The sequence below is a fragment of the Dermatophagoides pteronyssinus genome, unplaced genomic scaffold, assembly GCF_027571235.1.
Source record: "Dermatophagoides pteronyssinus isolate colony J.1.1.1.1 unplaced genomic scaffold, Derpt_VIB-CSIC_2022.12 sq0012, whole genome shotgun sequence".
Lineage (NCBI taxonomy): Eukaryota > Metazoa > Arthropoda > Arachnida > Sarcoptiformes > Pyroglyphidae > Dermatophagoides > Dermatophagoides pteronyssinus.
The window spans coordinates 45,178-55,343 of NW_027461536.1; the positions used below are offsets into that span (position 1 = coordinate 45,178).

General features: G+C 28.9%; 3 protein-coding genes and 1 non-coding gene across 6 annotated transcripts; 2 read left to right on the plus strand and 2 right to left on the minus strand.

The window, feature by feature from the left end:
- The first annotated feature begins 144 nt into the window (after positions 1-144).
- Positions 145-1,262, plus strand: Kdsr (3-ketodihydrosphingosine reductase). The gene has a single exon (XM_027338922.2). It carries the CDS (start codon positions 145-147, stop codon positions 1,141-1,143), a length of 999 nt encoding a protein of 332 aa, XP_027194723.2. The 3' UTR covers positions 1,144-1,262.
- Positions 1,193-8,735, minus strand: LOC142645448 (homeobox protein unc-62-like). 3 transcript variants are annotated; one of them, XM_075821657.1, is made up of 6 exons: positions 7,527-7,645; positions 5,368-5,421; positions 2,946-3,532; positions 2,793-2,883; positions 1,683-2,719; positions 1,193-1,620 (listed from the first exon to the last, which is right to left on the minus strand). In XM_075821657.1, exons 3-6 carry the CDS (start codon positions 3,444-3,446, stop codon positions 1,264-1,266), a joined length of 1,986 nt encoding a protein of 661 aa, XP_075677772.1. In that variant the 5' UTR covers positions 3,447-3,532; positions 5,368-5,421; positions 7,527-7,645; the 3' UTR covers positions 1,193-1,263. The 3 variants fall into 3 exon arrangements, with proteins under 3 accessions (XP_075677772.1, XP_075677771.1, XP_075677773.1); XM_075821656.1 differs by lacking the exon at positions 5,368-5,421 and having other exon boundaries at positions 7,527-8,735; XM_075821658.1 differs by lacking the exons at positions 2,793-2,883; positions 2,946-3,532 and having other exon boundaries at positions 5,368-5,458; positions 7,527-8,728.
- Positions 8,736-8,866: 131 nt separating this feature from the next.
- On the minus strand, positions 8,867-9,686 carry LOC113789398 (uncharacterized). The gene has a single exon (XM_027338926.2). The coding sequence runs from the start codon at positions 9,583-9,585 to the stop codon at positions 8,974-8,976; it is 612 nt and encodes a 203-aa protein (XP_027194727.2). The 5' UTR covers positions 9,586-9,686; the 3' UTR covers positions 8,867-8,973.
- A 244-nt stretch (positions 9,687-9,930) lies between these two features.
- On the plus strand, positions 9,931-10,004 carry TRNAN-GUU (transfer RNA asparagine (anticodon GUU)). Its single transcript has one exon. It is a non-coding gene; the product is annotated as a tRNA-Asn (tRNA).
- The last annotated feature ends 162 nt before the right edge of the window (positions 10,005-10,166 follow it).

A 10,166-nucleotide genomic window follows, 5' to 3' on the forward strand; every position in this document is an offset into this window, starting at 1 on the left:
AATTTTTGGAATCAATTATGGAATATTTCAACCCAAAAAAAAAAATTGCTCAATATTTTATGGTGATAGAAGAGCAGATTGAACAGCTGTAGAATCATCTTTTTATCTAAATTTAATTCTTGGTGAAAAAAAAATCAATAAATCATGATTTTAACCATATTGGCTTTATTCATAATTATTGTAGCCATAATCTATCTATATGAATGTTGGTTCTGTTCGGTAAATTTTTCGGAAAAATTAAATAAACATCATGTATTTATAACCGGTGGTACAAAAGGTATTGGTTTGGAAATTGCCAAAATTTGTGTTAAAAATGGTGCCAATGTTACTATTGTTGCTCGTGATCAAAAATGTTTGGAAAAAACACAAAAAGATCTAATTTCAATGGCCATTGATAGTGATCGACAGAAAATTCAAACATTTTCTGTTGACATAAGTAATCGGCAAACGTTACAATTGGAAAAAGTACGATCCGATGCTGAATCTAATTCTGGACCAATCGATTTACTTATCTGTTGTGCTGGTACAGCTATTGCACGTACATTCGATGATTGTTCATTGGATGAATATCATCGAATGATGGATATTAATTATTTTGGTACAGTAAATACAATCAAAACATGTTTACCATCATTGAAAAAAAGTCAAATGGATAATGGTCGAATAATGATATTTTCTTCGATTGCCGGTGTATTTGGTATATACGGTTATTCAGCATATTCAGCTGCAAAATTTGCTTTAATTGGTCTAGCTGAATCATTAGATATGGAATTACGTCCATATAATATCAGTGTTACTGTATCATTTCCACCGGATACAGATACACCAGGTTTTGCAAATGAACAACAAGGAAAACCAAAAATAACTGAATTAATTTCCGATGAAGGTGGTCTTTTTACACCTGAACAAGTAGCAAAAAAATCATTAAAAGATTGCTTAAATAATCAATTTATATCGACAATCGGTTTTAATGGTTTTGTTGTAACAACATTATGTTCAGGTATGATGCCATGTCGTTCATGGTTACAATGCTTAATACAAATCTGTTTGATGAGTCCATTAAGAGCATTTGGTCTTCATTTTCTATATTCATGCGAACAAATTGTACGAAAAAATTTTCCAAAATCAATGAAATCTGAATAGAAAAAAAAAGTTTTTCCTTCATTTTCTACATTTTGTATTACACATTGAATTTGTCAATAAAAACGTTTATTCTTGCCACAATAATATATTTTGAGCAGGAATTTGTTGTTTTCTATCAATTCACAATTGTGGTTGTTTTACATCGTTTGTCTGTATAATGTTAGCCAATGATTGTGGCCAAAATCGATTATTGATTGATTGTTGTTGTGGTTGTGATTTTGTCTTTGATTTTGTTTTCGATATGTTTGTTAAATTTTTTCGATTAGTTTTTTTTGTAGCAGTTATTGTTAAATCTAATCCAGGATCATTTGATGATGATGAATCGGATATTGATTTTGTTCGTCCATTATTGGCCGAATCAAGCATTGGTTGTAGGATACGTCTTCGTGCATTAATAAACCAATTATTCACCTGTAACAAAGTAAGATTTGTTTCAGATGCTATTGTACGTTTTTCATCTTCGGTTGGATATGGATGCTAAAAATAAACATTTGATAAATATTTGATTCGAAAAAAATTATTCATTTTTCAACACTTACAACAATGTGTTGAAAAAGCCATAATCGCATTATCGATGTAGCATGTTTAGGTAGAACGCCTCGTTTACAATTATTATTATTATTCATGTTCGTCGTACCAGATTGTTTATCATTTGAAAATTTTTTCGATTTTGTTTGTTTTTCTTTTTTCACTTTTTTCGATTTCAATTGATTATCATCTAACATCGATGGATTAGATGGTAATTCTTCCTCCTTTTTATTGAGATTATTATCATCATTTATGTCAATAGATTCTGTATTAATTAATTTTGATTTCAAACTGAGATCATGAACCATGTCATCATCACCATCATCATTATCATTAGAATTGGAATTAGAATCACAATTGTTTGATATGCTTATTGGTTTTTCTTGTGGCGAATGTGGTTGTTGTTGTTGTTGCTGGATACATTTGGACATAGATTTCAAAAATGTTGATGGCGATGTTGACATAATGGAATCGAAATTGAATACCAATGGATTAGATAAACCTGAAAACATAATTGGTGCATTATTGGGAGTGATTGGAATTGATTTTTGGCCACCATTGAATAGAATAGAATTTAATGATGATGAAGGATTTGATTTCTGTGATGATATTGATAATGATAATGATGGTGATGGTTGATGCAATGATGAAGAGGGGGATGATGATGATGATGATGAGGTTAATATTTGCAATGAATGATGTTGTGATAAATATGAATTCGACGATGATGATGATGAAATTGATGATGATGGTGATGGATTTGAGCAAAATAATGTTTCATTTGGTATTGTTGTGGATGGAAAAAATGATGATGATGCACATGATAATTCATCTTCCATAGCTAGATTTTCTCTATCATCATCATCATCATCATTATCCATTGGTTCTATATCCATATCAAATTCATCATCTAGGAATGAATGGGGCGATGATGACGATGATGATGGTGACGATAAAGGATTTCGTTTTTTTCCATTATTCATTGATAATTGATGACCACCACCACTACGTATGAGATTATCCGAACGCATTTTCGAACGTAAACAAGCTGTTTGGGTAATAATAAAACAAATGAAAAATCATTACATTTGATTTCAAATTAATCAATACAAAACACATACAAATATAACGTTGACAAAAATCCTGACATAATTGTGATACTTTTTCCAATTCCAATAAATGTATTCGAAATACTTGTATAGCTTTTAGCATCTATATTGGAAATTTTTATATTCAAAAATAAAATCACCAGAATAAAATGCAATGAATCTTACCAATGAATCAACTTCCGGATTATTGGTAAAAAATGATGAATTAGTACCCAACGTACGATGATGATGATCAATAAAATCTTCAATTTCACGATTAAATGTTGCTAGATTTGAATCCGTTTCAAACAATGTAATTGATTGTGTTGCTAGCTCACATTTTTCAAATAATAATGCTAATAATGGAAATAATGGATGTGAATAGACGGCTTTTTTATCTTTTTCGAATTGTTCGGTATCATTCATATTCATGATAATTTCCGTTGATGATAATGATTGATCAATGAATGAAATTCTATCATCATTATTATTCATTGATCTATAACTATCTTGTTTATTTTCATTTAATAATTGATTAATATCTTTTGATGTTATCATCATGTTTTTTTCCTGATTATCATTATCATCATCGTTATTATTATTATCACCATAATCATTATCATCATCTTCAACTTTTTCATTATTGTCATTGATATTATTATCGAATAATTCAATAATGGTATCCATTTTTTACTGGTCGTCGTTCAGTAAAGTTCACTTGTTGAAAGAATCGTTTGATTTTCTGTATTTGAAATTCTATATGAAGATTATTTCTAATTTTTGAACCGGTGAAACAGAAAAACATATACAAAAAGTTAATGAAATGAAAATATGAATTTATCTGGATTAAAATGGGCATCATCAATAATTATCATGTTTCAAAAGAAATAACAACAGCAAAAAAACAATACAGAGAAAAAATGGGCTGGATTATAACGATCCAGGAACCGAATAATAATTATTCTTCCTCGTATACATTTCATTTTGCATATAAGTAGCAGTAATAATTTTAATTATATGAAGTTTCATTCTCATTCATTTATTTGTTCAACGATAATGATATTTCAAATCAAACCCAAAACTGAAAATGTTTGACGAACGAAAGGGAACGAAAAAAAAATCCAGTCCAAGAATGATAATCATTATGAAATAAAAAACATATGTTTCTAGGGATGGATTATAATCATGATTTAATCGTGTGTGTGACATGTTTTTTGTTGTTGCATTTTTTCTGTTGAACTATCAAATAATCTCATTATTCATACAAAAAAAATTATTCATTTTTTCTGAGGTTTCACTTTGTCTTTTTTTTGTTAATCTTAATCCAATTGGATCAATAATCATAAATGAACATCTTGTTTTTCCTCGTTGTCAAATAAACCCATAAGAAAAGAAAAAATAAATAAAATATACCCATTGTTCATTTGGATCATTTTGTTCTGTTCGTTCTGTTTTCACTATTTTATTTCGTCAATGATCAGTGTAACTAAAACGAAACAAACAAACAAGAGAAATTTGCATTATACAAAACATAACAAAATCAATAGATCGATTGATCGATACGAAGTGACAAAGAAACAAAACAAAACAAAAAAACAAATGTAAATACCATTCGAAAATCACTGCAGTGTTTGTTGATTGTGAATTTTTGTTTTGTCAATTCTTTTTTGAATTCAAACACACACACAATAAATATACACTGAGATCATTATCAAAATTTTTTTTTCATTGAAAAATCTTAAATTTAAAAAACTAAATGGAAATTTTTTCGATTTTTTCAAATATAGATCCACTTATATTTGCCGAATCATTCATTTATTGTGGCATCAAGAATTTTTTTCTGATTAAAATTGAATTGAATCAATCAGTCAGACTATATAAAAAAACCAAATAACATTATATCTTTATCAATCTTTAAAAACTAAACTAAATAATCATAAAAAAATAAACTATTAGATTCAATCATCAAATATCTGATATTGATCTGAATCATAATATTGACGTAAAATAATGTTGATTGCCTAAAGGTAGACGAAGAACGAGAGAAAATATTGTTTTTCTGTCACCACACTGCTAAGTGATATAAAGAATGAAAAGTTTCGCAAAAATCTATTCAAATGAAATCGGAATCTTTTGATTGACTGGAAGAAAAAAAAACATAAAATAGCGACAGACATGCTTAATAACTATTTGAATGATCAAAAGTGGCCGGCCGACCGACGACTATTGATCAACAGTGGTAGAATAAGAAAATTTGAAAGGTTTAAAAAAAAGTGTCGCCAATTTTGTCTGTCAAACAAGTTTGGTGTCAATATACGTTGATTGTGAGATTGAAAACAACAAAAAAAACAAATAATAAACTGTCCACGGTCCAGAACAAATTATTCCATGTTTCAACAAACCAAACAAAAAAAATGTTCAAAAGAAACCGATCAAAACATGAAAAAATTGGAAACGAATTGACCCAATTTGTCATATAAAATTGAATGGGTCAATATAATAGAATGGCTGTGTAAGTGTCACAGAGTTGAATATTTCAATTGAAAATTTTTTCAATCTGAAAAAATGGATTCAAACATAAAAATAAATAAATTAAACTTAATCATACCTGATGATAAATCAACGATGTTGATTAAGATGATGATGGCGACGACGGCAGCGGCTAAAGAAAACAAATTCATCAATTTGATGAAATTTTTCTTGTGAAACAAATTTTGATTGATTGATTGATTAGATTCATCAACACAGACACAGAGATTTTAAATTTTTTCTTATGAGATTCTCTCTCTTATGATTGATGATCACATTCACATTAACGATCACAATCACACAAGCAAAAACAAATGACAAATTAAATTACCTGCTGACCTTTAAAGACCTTAAAACATATTGAATTAAATTCAAAATAGAAATGACAAATAAAAAACAAAACCTATGATTATATGATGATTTCATACAGAAAACAAATCATGAAGAATGTTTTCAACAAAAAGCAATCATCAAACAAAATGCCCCTGGTCTCTTACTTCATATCATATATAAATATGATCTGTTTTTGTTAGATTTCAATTTGAAAAATAAAGAATGGCTAATGAAAATCAAACAACATGAACAGTTCTGAAATAAATGGGCGGAGGTAAAAATGTTTTTGTACAATAGGTTAGTGTTGTTGTTATTGATGGTCCATATTTTGTTAAGGTTGGCTGTTTTTCCTGGTCATTTCGAACATTTGAGATTAGTAAAAAGTGTAATTTGTAGCAAAATTTGGTGGCTGCGCATGCTAAATTTATTTGAAAAATTTGGAGGCGTCATCATGATAATGATGATCATGAACTAAATCGGTTCATGCCCTTGAGGGTCAAAACTCATTCATTTTTGGATGGATCAATTGAGAAAGAAAAAAGATTAGAATTCTTGAAATATATCTAAAAATATAAGCATCATTTAGGGAACCATTAATGTAATTTTTGTTTGTAATGAAATGGCTCCGGATATACCAATGATGATAATGTTTGTTAATTGAATTAAATTGAAATTCATTTTATTTTTTTATGATCAACAACAACATTGAAAAAATATGATGTTTGATTGAATCGATTGGATCCGATCGATGGGCATTGCCAACGGTCATTACAGTTATTATTATTATACTGTTAATACAAATCGTTGATGTTGAAAAATTAATGAAAATTAAATTTTTTTTTTCATTTCATTTCAACAAGGGATTTTAAACATTATTTAAAATGATGATAATAAAAATTGTGGATACTGTTGAATGTTTATGTGTGTGAATGGCAATAGGGAAAAAAATTTTAGTTAATTTAAACCAAGAAATTTTTGATTTAAATTTTATAAATAAATTTCAAACTGCAAAACTAAAAATTAGCGAAATTTTTTCTTTTTTGGATAGAGATAGAAATCAACCGACCAAACACAAACATAGATCTAATTAATTAACAAAACAATCTATGGCTGCTGGCCAATTAATATTTTGACCATCAGTTTATCAGTTGAACTGGAAAATTTTTTATCTTTAAAGTTGGATTTTTTTAAAAAGATTTGATATTCTGATCATGATCATCATTCTGGAAAAAATCATGCTGATCAATGTTGATTTTTTTTTGTGTTTCAGAAGAAAAAGAATCAGACCAACAATAACCAACAAATAAAAACAAAAAAGATAGAATTCTATGCAAAAAAAAAAATCTAAAAAAACTAGATAGAACAGAACAAAATCTCGAATATTCTCGAATAAATCCCGAATTTTTCGGAATAGAAAAAAATAAATATTCCGTAGAAACATCTGGCCCAACTATCTCTAATCGAGACCATAATCCATGTTAATTTGCATTACATTATTCTATTTGGTTTTTGTGTAAACTTTTGTTTTGTATTGAAATAATTCTGTAGTGGAGAAGAAAGACAGAATTTTTTTTTTTTTTTGATATTTAATCGTCATGATTATCATCATCATCAAGGGCTTACAAACATTGATCATAATTTTTTTCATATAGTTAATGAGTCATATCTTAATGAGCCTTAAAAAACTATGAATTTGTTCAATATTTTCAAGAATTTCAAAGAAGTTTCATTTGAAAATAAGAAAAAAATAGAAATTGCAGCGAAACAAAATCACATTTAAAATAAATTGAAAAGGAATGTTGCTGATGTAAACAGATATTCAAAAAAAATGATGGCAAAACCGAAATAGACAAAAATTCAAAATTCTTGTTTGTAAAGTTTTTTTTTAAATAAAATCAAACATACCTTTAATGCGTTGTTGATTTTAGGCAAACATTTTTTTAGATTACACTGATTACAATGGTCAATTTGTTCGATGATTAGAATGACCAAACAATAACAAAATAAACATAGTTTTGTTTGGCTCATCTCAATCAAGATCAAAAAAGAGAGAATAAAAGAAGGGATTTTGTTTTTTTTTAGATTCTATCGAAATATGATGATATTGATGATGATGATCAGAATAATGATGATGATGAAGATGCCACTGCCACTCACTGTCATATAATCATCGTTTTGTGTGTTTGGTTTTGGTTTGTTCATTTTCATCGGATACGAATCGATCGATAGATAGATAGATGAATGGATGTGGATCGCGCGCACATAATGTCCATTTTTTTTCTATTTTATTCGGCCGTGATTCTCAAAGCTAGTTAAGTTTTAGTTTGCCAAATACAAATAGTAGAGATGGATGGATGGATGGATGTATGGATCGTGTTTAGAATTGTCGTCATAAACTTGGTTCGGTTGTAATACAATGTCAGTCATATTTGATGTGATGACGAATGACGAATGATGGATAGAATTCCATATACAGAATTTTTGATTGTAATAAAAGTTTTTACATACTGTCAATACTGTATAGATTTTTATTTCATTTCAAATTCTTTCATTTTGCTATATTGTCAACACAGAGAATTATTCTATTCTGGATCATCATCATCATCATTATATATCAAAACAGACATGCCCTTTTTTGGTTGATGATGATGTTATGTTGACGGCTGATGAGGAAATTGATGTTTTCGGTTATCACTGTCAAGAATGATGATGATTATGATGATGCTCACTAAAAAAAATTCATTCGATTCGAACGTTTTTTTTTGAAAAGGAAATAATGATGATGGAACATTTCGACACAAACATTTTCGTACATGTGGAAATAGTCGATTTTTTGAATTTTTTTTCTTCTAAAAATTAAATTCTTTTTTTTGTGTCTTTCTCATTGATGATGATGTTCATGATGGATACAATGTGTGTGTGCATGTGAACAAGATTAAATAGGCCGAAATACACAGACAAACATTTCACATCTTGATCTAAGTTTGATGTGAACAAAAAAAAACAAACAAACATAGGAGTATGCAGTTTGCATCGTTTGAATAAAAATCTACATTTCATTACATCATCATGATGATGATGATGATCGATTTGGATCAACCGCCAGTCATCAATGATTTCCAATGACATACTACTGCTACTACAGCCAAACTTATTATTAGTTTGACAAGTTAATTTTGTTTAGCGCAAAATCATAAATTCTGACACATTTAGAGAATAAATATATTTCCAAAAAACCAAAAGGAAAAAAAGTAGAAAAATTTTATTTGAATTTAGTAGGCAAAAAATAAAAATCAGAAAATTTTAAACATGGAAAATTTCCCGCGGAATTTCATCATCATTTTTATTATTATCAATTTTCCATAGAATTTTCCATAAAATTTTGTATCGAACGTTGAAATGAATGATTTGTACATAAATCAATTGGTCGTTTTTTATCTCGATTCAATGAATCAATATTAGCACCAGATTTTATTAACATTTTAATTATTGATTCACGTTCTTCTTCACATGCTAAATGTAATGGTGTATTACCAACACTATCCGCTGTATTAATCTGTAGATTTGGTAATTGTTGAAGAAAATATCGAACAATATCTTCATGACCACGTGATGCAGCACGATGTAATGGTGTTTGTTTATATCGATCACAAACATTAATTGATGCACCAGAATCAATTAAATATCGACAAATATCCAACCAATCTTTTGATGCTGCATAATGTAATGCACGTTGACCATTTACAGTGGCTGCATCAATATCGGCTCCTTTATTCACTAAATATTCAACAATTTCTTTATGACCAGCTGATGCCGCTATAATCAACGGTGTCCATTCCATTTCATCACGACAATCAATTTCGGCACCCTCTTGAACAAGTTTTCGTACCAATGCTAATTGACCATTCGAACATGCACGATGTAATGGTGTTCGATCATCCTGTTGTTCGTTGTTTTTATCCATTTTTTGTTTTGTTTTTTAGAAAATTTTTTTCATCAACTAAACAAAATAAAAAACATGCGGCGAAATGAATTGACAAGAATTAATGACAGCTGGTTGTGTGAAAATATATTTCCAAAAAACTTTTCATCAGAAATTTTTTCGGGAAAATTTCCGAATATCGGATATTCATTTTCAAAATGAAAGTCGATACAAGCAATTTTGGATTCAAGCCAATTGTGAAGCGGGAATTTATTTTGAATTTTCGAAAATTTTAATTATCCAAAATTTAATGGAAATAAATAAGGAAAATCAATGATGGTTCATTTGGTTCATGGCCATTTATAATTAGATTTAGAAAGACAAGCAGCGACCGTGGCGCAATCGGCTAGCGCGTTCGGCTGTTAACCGAAAGGTTGGTGGTTCGAGCCCACCTGGTCGCGTGGTCTTTAATTTTTTTTTATTTTCATAATTTTTTTTCTCTCCAATTCAAATAAATCAGGATTTCAGGATTCAGAATGACAACCAAACACATTCATTTTTACAAAAAAAAACTCAGATTCCATCCAGAATGAATAGCCGCCGCCGCCCATTGCTAATTCTAT

Bases quoted from the DNA above. Each gene is read 5' to 3' on its own strand.
- Kdsr (XM_027338922.2), top strand. From the start codon at position 145: ATGATTTTAACCATATTGGCTTTATTCATAATTATTGTAGCCATAATC.
- LOC142645448 (XM_075821656.1), bottom strand. From the start codon at position 3,446: ATGGATACCATTATTGAATTATTCGATAATAATATCAATGACAATAAT. The intron at 2,884-2,945 runs GTAAGATTCATT...TTTCCAATATAG, and splicing joins ATCCGGAAGTTGATTCATTG to ATGCTAAAAGCTATACAAGT. The intron at 1,621-1,682 runs GTAAGTGTTGAA...GTTTATTTTTAG, and splicing joins GGCTTTTTCAACACATTGTT to CATCCATATCCAACCGAAGA.
- LOC113789398 (XM_027338926.2), bottom strand. From the start codon at position 9,585: ATGGATAAAAACAACGAACAACAGGATGATCGAACACCATTACATCGT.